The sequence below is a fragment of the Hyperolius riggenbachi genome, chromosome 9 (assembly GCF_040937935.1).
Source record: "Hyperolius riggenbachi isolate aHypRig1 chromosome 9, aHypRig1.pri, whole genome shotgun sequence".
In the NCBI taxonomy this organism is placed as follows: Eukaryota; Metazoa; Chordata; class Amphibia; order Anura; family Hyperoliidae; genus Hyperolius; species Hyperolius riggenbachi.
Window position 1 is genome coordinate 41084666 of NC_090654.1, and position 12992 is coordinate 41097657.

General features: G+C 48.2%; 1 protein-coding gene across 2 annotated transcripts in view; it reads left to right on the top strand.

The window, feature by feature from the left end:
- LOC137532263 (GON-4-like protein) overlaps positions 1–12992 on the top strand; it is a 72853-nt gene that overhangs the window by 14385 nt on the left and 45476 nt on the right. The window contains exons 3-13 of one of the 2 annotated variants that reach the window (XM_068252581.1): positions 21–116; positions 680–861; positions 1517–1591; positions 1733–1783; positions 2288–2338; positions 4942–5037; positions 5427–5531; positions 5613–5765; positions 5842–6034; positions 7609–7710; positions 9214–9254. In XM_068252581.1, the coding sequence (XP_068108682.1) occupies positions 21–116; positions 680–861; positions 1517–1591; positions 1733–1783; positions 2288–2338; positions 4942–5037; positions 5427–5531; positions 5613–5765; positions 5842–6034; positions 7609–7710; positions 9214–9254 (1145 nt within the window). The remainder of the gene's footprint in view (positions 1–20; positions 117–679; positions 862–1516; positions 1592–1732; positions 1784–2287; positions 2339–4941; positions 5038–5426; positions 5532–5612; positions 5766–5841; positions 6035–7608; positions 7711–9213; positions 9255–12992) is intronic. The other variant, XM_068252582.1, reaches the window with a different exon arrangement.

Genomic DNA, 12992 nt, shown 5'->3' on the forward strand with positions numbered 1-12992 from the left:
CTAACCTATTGTGATTGCAGCAGACCGTCAGCCACCAGGGAACAGTGGAAAACCTAAAGTCAGTACGTGTGAGGAGGACGAACGTGAAGATGATTCAGAGCTTTATATTACACTGGGTAAGTGTCTGCAGTCACTGACCTCATTGTCGCACTGTGCAGCTGAAGCCAGGTAGCTCTACTCTTCTGTAATCGGTAGGTTTAAAGCCTTGTACACACATGAGGCATTCCGCCTGATGGAGATCGGCACCTGATCCTTTGGGTGACATTGCAGAGGTGAGGCTGTCCAGATGTCACTAGCCTGTAGGCTAGTGATGTGTTTGTTCTCATATTGGGGGGGGGGGGGGGGAGCAGTTTGGGAGCAATATCATGCGGTGGGCGGGGTAAGTGGAGAGAACAAACCTCTCGGACGGCAGTCACCAAGAGTGGTGAGTACATCAAGCAGTGCTAGGAAACTCACCAAACTGTAATCTTGTCCACCATGGTCTTCCTTCACTAGGTTTGTCCCTGGTTCAGGGGTACTTTTGGAATTAAATAAGCAATGATGGAATTCAATTTAGTCAGTTTTGAGTTATTTCAGTTAGTTCTTTTTTTCATGGACGGGTACCAAAAAATGTTGTCCACGTTCTGTGTCTGATGCTTCACATATTGGTGACTTCCATTATGTCCTGTGCTACTGACAGATGAGCCACACTCAGATGATAAAAGAAAAAAAAAGCTTCCAGGGAAGAAGAAGAAAGAGAACAAGATTGACGCAGATGAAGCTTCAGTGTCCTGTGACTTGGACCAAGAACTGGACCGAGCTCTGGAGGACGGAGCCAAGCAACATAACCTCACTGTGGTGAATGTCCGCAACATTCTGCACGTGAGTAGCTGAGCTGCTGCCCAATTTCCAGTAGAATAACATTCTTACAAAGTAACCAAGTGCGTTTTAGATGGACATTTTGTTGGAGTTGTGGATGGGCTTTGGAGGAAAAGGGGTTTTATGTATGAGCTGTGAAAGAGGTATATTAGGTGTGTTACAGAGGTACTGGGGAATTGGGATGTATGAGATACGTGATGTAGGAACCTGTTGTGGAGCACATGGTTACTGGGTGGATTGTGTAGGAGCCAGAGTAAAACTGTGGGATGTGCAGGGGCTGTATAGGTCATCTGTTGGGTGTTGTAGAAGTGGGATGTGCAGGTCTCGGGTTGTGCAGGGGATGTGTAGGTTATTTCTTGGGTGTTGTAGAAGCGGTAGGAGGGATGTACAGATCTCGGGTGGGTTGTGCTGGGGAATTTGTAGGTTATTTCTTGGGTGTTGTAGAAGCGGTAGGACCGTAGGAGGGATGTGCAGGTCTTGGGTGGGTCATGTGAGAGGAGGGAAGGGGTGAGCATGTATCAGGTGGATTATGTACCCAGGTGGGAGGGTGGTTTTTGTTGAATGGGGTTGGCTAGAGGGATGTGTAGAAATCTGGTTAGAAGAGGTGGATATAAAGAAAGATACTCAATATAAAGAAAGATATTCTGTGTGTGTGCAGGAAGTCATCACCAATGAACATGTCGTGGCCATGATGAAAGCAGCTATTACTGAGACAGAAGGTCTCCCACCATTTGTAAGTAACATGGCTTTTGTGGTGCCTCATATTCCTTTATAACAGTGTGTAATACACACACCTTTATATCTTGTATGAATGTATGGATACAAGCAGTCTATCCATAGTTTTCACTGCATTTCCTCCGTTTTTGTTTCCCAGGAGCCAAAAATGACACGGTCTAAGCTGAAAGAGGTGGTAGAGAAGGGAGTGGTGAGTATTACTGCCCCATTTATTAAAGTAGGATTACACTCAAATTTAAGTTATGCTCTAAAGCATTAAACATAGCATAACATCAACAGCTAAAACCATTTGAGTGGTTTCAGAGGTACATGGAGGGTTAACACTCAAGCTATTCACTCATTTAGCTGCTAATTGGTATTACCAGATTGTGTTTGAAGTATACTAGGCTGTGTAAACTAGGTAGAAACATTTCTGCTGCATCCAGGGAGGAAGCTGAGAACTTTTTCTTCTTTGTTTGCTCTTAACTACTTAATTACGTCTCTCTGATAATTTGTCCTGCAATGTTTGCTGGCCACTTCAGTTAGGTGTAATAATGCATTTAAATGACCTAGTTGTTTTATATATTCATTTTTTTATTGTGTTTAATGTTTTAGAGCAAAAATGAATTTGGAGTGTTATTCAACTGTAAATGTGCCGTGCCATTTTTTTTTTAACACAACCATGTTGTATGTAATGTGTGCCTATCTAAATCAGGTAATCCCTACGTGGAACCTCTCTCCAATCAAGAAGAGTAGCAAACTGCAGGTGAGTAGTGCGGAGTGCCAAGTATTTGCTGTGTTTCTTTAAACTTGTCAATATTTACATTGGACATGCACAACATTTTGGCAGCCAGTTTAACCCCTTCCTGACGTCTAACGCTGATAGGCGTCGGGAAGGTGGCAGCCCCAGGACTGCAAGTCCTGGGGCAGGGTTGTACAGGGGATCGCGCACGCATGCCCGCAAGAGCTCCGTCAGTCTACCAGTGGCAGTCACCGCTAGGAGACTGTTGGATGGCGAAACCGCCATCTATTTACATTGTACAGCGCTGCGATCTACTGCAGCGATGTACCGGGGTCAGCCGTGTCACTCGGCTGTCCCCTGGAGAGGTTCCGATCGCGATACCCTCTCGTAGGCTGAAGCCTATGAGAGAGGATCGCCCTGATTGGCTGAGGGGGGGGGGGGGGGGGGGGGGGGGATAGCATTTTTACTTAAAAACAAACAAAAACACCTCCAGCAGTTCAACTTTTTTCCCTTACCCCCCCCCCCCCCCCCCCCCCACAGTACTCCTGTAAGTCAGGTGATTCCTGGTATAAGCCACACCTCTTTTTTTCTTTTGAGTACATGGAGTGCCAAGTATGCCTGTTTCTCCTCGATGCTGCACTATGAAGACCCTGTCCTCCCCGCTTCTTTCATGTGTTACCTCCTCCTTTCCCTTATCTGTTCTCACTGCTGTGCAGCTGGCACTGCAAATACAGTCCTCCTATGTTTTCCATAATTCACTCCTCATACTCCTCTTTCCTGAATACTACTGTGCTGCCAATTCTGGAAACACTGTCCTTCCCACGTCCATATGTTATCCCCACTTCTTTTTTTCTCACGGCTTTGCTGCTATACCTGGAATTGCTTCCTGAGACCAGACTCCGACCCCTGCAACCTATTTATGAAGGCAGCAGTCAGCCTCATGCACTACTCCCCCTCTCCTCTGCGCAAGTCCCTTTGCTGGCTCCCTGTCTCCCTTAGAATTACATTTATCCGCTTCACCCCCAGGCTATTTTGGCTTTTCCCACCAAGAGCCATTTTCGCCTGTCAGCACTCCTCCCATTCATTTGGCCATAACTTTCTCACTGTTTATCACACCTAAATAATCTATCTTGGTTTTTTTTGGCCCCCTAATTAGGCTTTTTGCGGGTGATACTTGTTTTTTAATTATTTTCTATGCATTTAATAGGGAAAAAAATACACTATTTCTCCAATTCCATCCCCTATAGTTTCAAAGCGGACCTGAACTCAGAACAACAGCATAATAACCTTTAACCTCCCTGGCATTCAATTTCTTAGGATTTCTGTGCAAAAAGTGATCCAATTAATTTTCATAACCTTTTTTTTCACCTGTAACTCTCCAAAATGTGTCAAGCAAGGGTCTAGTATACAGTGCAGGAGAGTATTGACGTGTATGCACGTCAATAGTGTTCACAGCATGTTTTGTATTGACGTGTATAACCGTCAATACTACTACAGAAATTAAACAAAAAACATTTTTGTTAAAGCTGATACAAATCCTAAAAAATATCAGCACTGTTTCTACTTCCTGATTCATGGAAGCAGACATATTGTTAACAGGCTGTGATTGCAAATGAGCTTATCTGCCATCTCTGCTGTGGCAGTCATGTGACACAGGGGAGAGATCAAATTACAACTATTGATTAGACATAGATGAGGAGTAATTAGACAGGTTAAACTCTATAAATACGTATAGGGTGCATTTCTCAATATTTTCTTGTGCAAGAGTTCAGGTCCACTTTAAAATAAACAATGCTACCGTAGATAAAACCCACACATTTTATTAGCCCGTTTGTCCCCGCTAACACAACATTTAAACTATGTTTCTAGTACAATGTACAGCATATATATATATACACACACACACACACACACACACACACACACACACACACACACACACACACACACACACACACACACACACACACACACACACACACACACACACACACACACACACACACACACACACACACACACACACACACACACACACACACACACACACACACACACACACACACGTTCTTTGCAAATAGAGGTGTATTTTTCTGTTTTGTGTTTTTTGTACCCTATCAATTATTACAAACCCTTATTTGCTAAAATAATAGTAATATACCCTCATGACATACTTGTTAAAATAACGAATACCTAAGTCCCTATGTATGTATTTTTTTTTTCACAAGTATTTCTGTTTTGTATCTATGGGAGAGGCGGCTGGATTTAGAAAGGGATTAATAACTACCGGTATATTATTATTATTGTTTGTTTTTTTTAAATGGATTTTTATTTTGGCTACATGAGGGTGCTATACTCTTTTCTGGGTTACTAGGAAGTCTATGATCATTGTTAAACATTACTTTTTGCTTTCATTATTAGAAAGCAATAGAGTTCATGCTGAAATCTGTTGGAAATCGGTGTGCAGATGTGTGGCAGCAGTAGATTCCTCTGATCAGATTTGAAGAATCGTTGTTTTGGTGTTCAAAGTTCTATGTTCTTCTGGATAGTTACGTTGGACACAGACGGTACTGTAAAGCTTGTCCTGCAAACTCCTCTAACGTTCTACCCACTTCTGTCTCTTCCAGGCACCCCAGTTTGTGGACATCCAACTGGAAGAAGAAGACTCGTCTGATGAGGAATATCGGCCTGAGGAGGAGGAAGAGGATGAGACGGCTGAAGAGGTAGGTATTGGTATGGGAAGTGATGAACCTGTGTGTCAACTTTCCAAATATGACCTGTATGCTGTCAAGAAAATGTCTAAAGGTGTTTTAAAACATGGCTTTCCAACCCGGTCCTGAGTCCTCAAGTACCACCAACCATGCAAGTTCTCCAGAAAACCACAAACATTCACATGTGAGATAATTAGTGTCTCAGCAGAGCTGATTAACAGCCTCTGTGGATTTCCACAAAACCTGCACTGTTGGTGGTACTTGAGGGACAGGGTTGGGAAGCCCTGTTCTAAAAGACCATTCCACCTGAAACTAACATTATTAGAGCTTTGTGTGGATGCTGGTAAGTATACCTGTCATTGGAGTTCAGAATTGACACTGTTGGTCTCTTCACTTATTAGAGTCTACTAGAGAGTGATGTGGAGAGCACCGCATCTTCACCTCGTGGACACAAGCGCCCCAGACTGCAGTATGTGGCTGAGATACAGGAAGAAGAGACCGCACAGGTAATCTCATTGCTGGCATTGCTAAAGATTCTACTTACGCCAGTGAGATGTTAGTAATGTTCTCATCTTATGACTTCTCAGAGTGCTTTTCCTTCTGGCACGGAGTCCATACCTATGGGTCCACCACCACCACCTCCTAAAACCAAACACATCTATGATGTCACCTTCATAGAGACACTTAATGCAGTGGATGAAGAACTTGATCGGAGCTCTGCAAGTATGGACTCTTTTCAGGTGAGCTATCGTCCATTTGTGATGTACATGATGCTGTCTGAAAACAGATGTTGACAGACGTCTCTTCTTCTCCTAGTCCTTGGATGAGAGCCTTATCGCTTTCCGCACTCGTTCTAAGCGGCCACTGAAGAATGTGCCCATTGGGCGGCTGGAGGCCGAGCTCAAGGCCCCCGACATCACCCCAGACATGTACGACCACAATACAGCGGAAGATGAAGACTGGAAGAAGTGGCTTTGCAGTCTCATGCAGGATGATGTAGGAAATGAGGGTGAGTATAACCCGCAAGCAGGTCCTTTTTATTAAAGAACATTTCTGGGAGAGGTTATATTAACCGCTTAACGACCACCTAACGCCAATAGGCGCGGCTGGTCGTAAGTGGGTTTCTATGGAAAACTGTCAGTTCACGGAGGGTATCTCCGTGAACAGCCTGCGAGCCTCTAATCGCGGCTCGCAGGCTAAATCAGACTCCCCCAGCAGGACATCCCCCTAGTGGGGAAAAAAGGGGGGGAAGTCTGATCGCCCTGCTTGCAACTTGATCTGTGCTGTGGGCTGAAGAGCCCACCCAGCACAGATCACAGAAAATTAGCCCGGTCCTTAAGTGGTTAAAACTACACAATTGCTTAATAGGAAGCATTCTTCTCAATTCATCTCGTGCTAAGATTTTTTAAATAGTATTCCGGGTCCTCATGTCCTTCTAATGTCCATACACCAATAACGAGAGCTTCTAATTAATGTAAAAAAATTCTGTCTGCTTGATTGGTTCCAGAGTTGAGTTGCAAAACAGAAAAGGTGTTATTCATACCTTTCTGAATGTACAGAAAAAGCAACATTTGACCTCAGTAAGTCTAGGGATGATAAAATGTACTTCCAGCTCTACAACAAACTTTAAAGTGTACCTGAAATGAGGGGTATAAAAGGTTTATACATACCTGAGGCTTCCTCCAGCTCCCTCCACACTGATTGCTCCCTCACCGTCCTCCGCCTCCCGACTGGCGAAGCTAGCGGGGCTTCAACCGGACAATCCAGGAGGCGGAGGAGGACGGTGAGGGAGCGATCAGCGTGGAGGGTGCTGGAAGAAGCCCCAGGTATGTATAAAACTTTTATACCCTTTCATCTCAGGTTTCCTTTAAACCTTCAGGCAGATGGGAACATGGGAGTGTTTTGGGTACTTGAAACCTTGCAGAGAAGTGACATTTGCCCTTACTGGCTATTTTAGAAAGTTTTTGCTGGCTGCATATTGAGATGAAAAGGTACTTTTGATAACAATAGAGTTACACCTCAAAGAGGAACTCCAGCCTAAACAAACATACTGTCATTAAGTTACATTAGTTGTGTTAATTAAAATAGATAGGTAATATAATCTATTACTCACACTGTTTTAAATGAACAGACAAATGTTTGATTTCATGATGGCAGCCATCTTTTTGGTTGGGAGGAGGTGACAGGGAGTATGAGACACAGTTCCAACTGTCCTGTGCCCTGAGCACCTCTCCCAGTTGCTAGGCAATGTGAATAACAACATAGGAAATCCCATCATGCCCTGCACAGCATCAGGGATAAAAACGCCCGGGCTTTTTTTCTTTGATGGGTGGAGCTTAGCTAAAAATGCAGCTAAAAATGATGCTTTGGTAAGAAAAATAAAGTTCTGATGCTGTGAAACTATTAAACACCAAGCCTTTTCAGTTCTGCTGAGTAGATTTTTAGTCCGGAGGTTCACTTTAAAGTAAATCTGGGAGTTTTAAAATTCAAAAATGTAGATACTTCGCTCCAGAGAGGGATTGGCTTCATCTCTGGTTTGTGATGCACGCCATGCTATCTCTTACATGTACCCTCTTGTTTAAGATCTAGATGATGATGACGATGACCCGGAATACAACATCCTGGAGGACTGGGATGAGCCGGACACTGAGGACATGCGCAATGACAGGGCCGTTCGCATCACAAGTAAGTGCCGGCGTCTTCTCTTCTCTGGAAACATGATTCCTGCTGCTCTAGGCGTGCTGCCATGATGGGGGCGCCTTGTGTCCTTCGTGTAGTTCTCACATATGGGCAGCACTGCAGCGTAGTGAATAGCACTCTCGCCTTGCAGCCAGGGCTGTGGATTAGGTACAAAAATCATCCGACTCCTCAGTTTATGAAACCTCTGACTCCAGGTACCCTAAATTGCTCCGTCTCCTCGACTCAGACTCCTCAAGTCAATACTTACCAGGGCTGTGGATTTGGCACAAAAATCCGACTCCAGGTACCCAAAATTGCTCCGACTCCACAGCCCTGCTTGCTGCGCTGGCACCCAGGTTTGAATCCCAGCCTGGGCACTATTTGCACAGAGTTTGTATGCACTCCCTGGGTTTTTTGGGGCTTTCCTCCAGCCAATCCAGTTTCCTACTACATCCCAAAAACACAGATAAGTTAACTGGCTTCCCCCTAAAGTTGTCCTTAGACTGCGATACATACACCACACAATACATACATAGACATATGACTATGGTAGGGATTAAATTGAGAGACTCTCTGAGGGACAATTAAAGGGACTCTGAGCAGGACCTGAAAATGGCCAAATGAACTTACCTGGGGCTTCCTCCAGCCCATCATAGTCTGTGAGAGCCCTCGGCGTCCTCTGGGCTGCCTCTGTTCTTCCCCTGGCGACTCTTCCCGAGGAGTCCTGCACATGCATTGCCCCTCCCTCGTGTGCATTCTGCGCACACGAGTTTCATTCTTTCCAGAACCATGAGACGGGCACATGACTCCTCACAAAGTTGCCGGGCTGACGAAGCTGCCGGGGAAAGAACAGAGGCACCTCGCGGACTACAAGGGGCTGAAGGAAGCCCCAGGTAAGTTCATTTGTCCATTTTCGGGTCCTGCTCAGGGTCCCATTAAGTGACAATATACTCTGTTCAATGCTGTGGAAATGTCAACACTATAGAAATACTAAAAATAATATGTCTGCTACGCTGGCTGTCAGCACCTGTGCGATTTATAAGGCGCTGGCGGTGGTCAATGAGATGGTCGTGTCCCCTGCTCAGACACACGCTTAATGCAGATTTTATGCAGCTTGGAATCGGGCCAATCCAAATCCCAATTCTAACCCGCATAAAATTTGCATTAAATTTACATCCAAGTCATAAAAATTAGCATCTCATTGATCATCTACATAAGCCGCCAGGAGGAGGGGAGGGGGGGGAGCGGCCGCAGCAGATGTACTGACGCGTGAGCTAGAGATGATCAACGAGAGGCAAATATTCCGGGTACACATGCAAATAACACGGGAGCTAATCAAACGCTGCAGCAGCTGAGTCTGATTAGCCCATTTCCGAGTTTATATGCAAATGGCACGCAACTAGAAACCATTTGCATCTCATTGAGTGTAAGCCAGCGGTGGGGGTGGCATATGTCAGAGGGGGGGAGGCTGTATGAGATTCACTCTCTGCTTCTCTCTGTGATTTTCAGAAAAGGAGGTGAATGAACTGATGGAGGAACTGTTTGAGACGGTGAGTTCTGTGTGCATGTTGTTTCCTTATTCTCGCTGCTAGAACCCCTCCCTGCATTCTCTTCTGTAACCGTGTATACCAGATCCATTCAGCTTCTCCATAACGCTGTGAATTACAGCTCTGCAGCTTGCTGTGATGGTCTGTGCTTCCTGTCCCTGCACTGTGCTTGTATACCTCAGCCTTGCATCCTGTCACTGCACTGTGCTTGTATACCCCAGCCTTGCATCCTGTCGCTGCACTGTGCTTGTATACCCCAGCCTTGCACCCTGACCCTGCACTGTGCTTGTATACCCCAGCCTTGCATCCTGTCCCTGCACTGTGCTTGTATACCACAGCCTTGCATCCTGTCACTGCACTGTGCCTGTATACCCCCAGCCTTGCATCCTGTCGCTGCACTGTGCTTGTATACCACAGCCTTGCATCCTGTCCCTGCACTGTGCTTGTATACCTCAGCCTTGCATCCTGTCACTGCACTGTGCTTGTATACCCCAGCCTTGCATCCTGTCACTGCACTGTGCTTGTATACCCCAGCCTTGCATCCTGTCCCTGCACTGTGCTTGTATACCACAGCCTTGCATCCTGTCACTGCACTGTGCTTGTATACCCCCAGCCTTGTTCCCTGACCCTGCACTATGCTTGTATACCCCAGCCTTGTTCCCTGACCCTGCACTATGCTTGTATACCCCAGCCTTGTTCCTGACCCTGCAGTATGCTTGTATACCCCAGCCTTGTTCCCTGACCCTGCACTATGCTTGTATACCCCAGCCTTGTTCCCTGACCCTGCACTATGCTTGTATACCTCCGCCTTGCATCTTGTCACTGCACTGTGCATGTATACCCCAGCCTTGTTCCCTGACCCTGCACTATGCTTGTATACCTCAGCCTTGCATCCTGTCCCTGCACTGTGCTTGTATACCTCAGCCTTGCATCCTGTCCCTGCACTATGCTTGTATACCACAGCCTTGCATCCTGTCCCTGCACTGTGCTTGTATACCTCAGCCTTGCATCCTGTCCCTGCACTGTGCTTGTATACCTCAGCCTTGCATCCTGTCCCTGCACTGTGCTTGTATACCTCAGCCTTGCATCCTGTCCCTGCACTGTGCTTGTATACCTCAGCCTTGCATCCTGTCCCTGCACTATGCTTGTATACCCCAGCCTTGCATCCTGTCCCTGCACTATGCTTGTATACCACAGCCTTGCATCCTGTCCCTGCACTGTGCTTGTATACCACAGCCTTGCATCCTGTCCCTGCACTGTGCTTGTATACCTCAGCCTTGCATCCTGTCCCTGCACTGTGCTTGTATACCTCAGCCTTGCATCCTGTCCCTGCACTGTGCTTGTATACCTCAGCCTTGCATCCTGTCCCTGCACTGTGCTTGTATACCTCAGCCTTGCATCCTGTCCCTGCACTATGCTTGTATACCCCAGCCTTGCATCCTGTCCCTGCACTATGCTTGTATACCCCAGCCTTGCATCCTGTCCCTGCACTATGCTTGTATACCCCAGCTTTGTTCCCTGACCCTGCACTATGCTTGTATACCCCAGCCTTACATCCTGTCCCCTGCACTGTGCTTGTATACCCCAGCTTGGCATCCTGTCCCTGCACTGTGCTTGTATACCCCAGCCTTGCATCCTGTTCCTGCACTGTGCTTGTATACCCCAGCCTGGCATCCTGACCCTGCACTGTGCTTGTATACCCCAGCCTTTCATCCCGTCCCTGCACTGTGCTTGTATACCTCAGCCTTGCATCCCGTCCCTGCACTGTGCTTGTATACCTCAGCCTGGCACCCTGACCGTGCACTGTGCTTGTATACCACAGCCTTGCACCCTGACCGTGCACTGTCTTCAGCTTTGTGCAGCCCAGCCCCTACACTGTGATTAGTTCTGTGTAGCCCAGCCCTCACACTGTCTTTAGCTCTGTGTAGCCCAATCCATATGCTGTTTTTAGCTCTGTGTAGCCCAACCTCTACACTGTGATTAGCTCTGTGTAGCCCAGCCTCTACACTGTGATTAGCTCTGTGTAGCCCAGCCCCCACACTGTCTTCAGCTCTGTGTAGCCCTGCCCCTGCGCTGTCTTTAGCTCTGTGTAGCCCGGCCCCCGCGCTGTCTTCAGCTCTGTGTAGCCCAGCCCCCGCGCTGTCTTCAGCTCTGTGTAGCCCAGCCCCCGCGCTGTCTTCAGCTCTGTGTAGCCCAGCCCCCGCGCTGTCTTCAGCTCTGTGTAGCCCAGCCCCCACGCTGTCTTCAGCTCTGTGTAGCCCAGCCCCCACACTGTCTTCAGCTCTGTGTAGCCCAGCCCCCACACTGTCTTCAGCTCTGTGTAGCCCAGCCCCCACACTGTCTTCAGCTCTGTGTAGCCCAGCCCCCACACTGTCTTCAGCTCTGTGTAGCCCAGCCCCCACACTGTCTTCAGCTCTGTGTAGCCCAGCCCCCACACTGTCTTCAGCTCTGTGTAGCCCAGCCCCCACACTGTCTTCAGCTCTGTGTAGCCCAGCCCCCACACTGTCTTCAGCTCTGTGTAGCCCAGCCCCCACACTGTCTTCAGCTCTGTGTAGCCCAGCCCCCACACTGTCTTCAGCTCTGTGTAGCCCAGCCCCCACACTGTCTTCAGCTCTGTGTAGCCCAGCCCCCACACTGTCTTCAACTCTGTGTAGCCCAGCCCCCACACTGTCTTCAGCTCTGTGTAGCCCAGCCCCCACACTGTCTTCAGCTCTGTGTAGCCCATCCCCCACACTGTCTTCAGCTCTGTGTAGCCCAGCCCCCACACTGTCTTCAGCTCTGTGTAGCCCGGCCCCCATTTGCTCTTTAGCTCTGTGTAGCCCGGCCCCCGCGCTATCTTTAGCTCTGTGTAGCCCGGCCCCCGCGCTATCTTTAGCTCTGTGTAGCCCGGCCCCGCGCTATCTTTAGCTCTGTGTAGCCCGACCCCCGCGCTATCTTTAGGTCTGTGTAGCCCGACCCCCGCGCTATCTTTAGGTCTGTGTAGCCCGACCCCCGCGCTATCTTTAGGTCTGTGTAGCCCGACCCCCGCGCTATCTTTAGCTCTGTGTAGCCCGGCCCCCGCGCTATCTTTAGCTCTGTGTAGCCCGGCCCCCGCGCTATCTTTAGCTCTGTGTAGCCCGGCCCCCGCGCTATCTTTAGGTCTGTGTAGCCCGACCCCCGCGCTATCTTTAGGTCTGTGTAGCCCGACCCCCGCGCTATCTTTAGGTCTGTGTAGCCCGACCCCCGCGCTATCTTTAGGTCTGTGTAGCCCGACCCCCGCGCTATCTTTAGGTCTGTGTAGCCCGACCCCCGCGCTATCTTTAGGTCTGTGTAGCCCGACCCCCGCGCTATCTTTAGGTCTGTGTAGCCCGACCCCCGCGCTATCTTTAGGTCTGTGTAGCCCGACCCCCGCGCTATCTTTAGGTCTGTGTAGCCCGACCCCCGCGCTATCTTTAGGTCTGTGTAGCCCGACCCCCGCGCTATCTTTAGGTCTGTGTAGCCCGACCCCCGCGCTATCTTTAGGTCTGTGTAGCCCGACCCCCGCGCTATCTTTAGGTCTGTGTAGCCCGACCCCCGCGCTATCTTTAGGTCTGTGTAGCCCGACCCCCGCGCTATCTTTAGGTCTGTGTAGCCCGACCCCCGCGCTATCTTTAGGTCTGTGTAGCCCGGCCCCAATAATATCTTTCTTTAGCTCTGTGTAGTAGGCCTGAACGATTTTAAGAAAAAATTTAATTGAGCGATTTCTGTCTGAAATTGCGATTT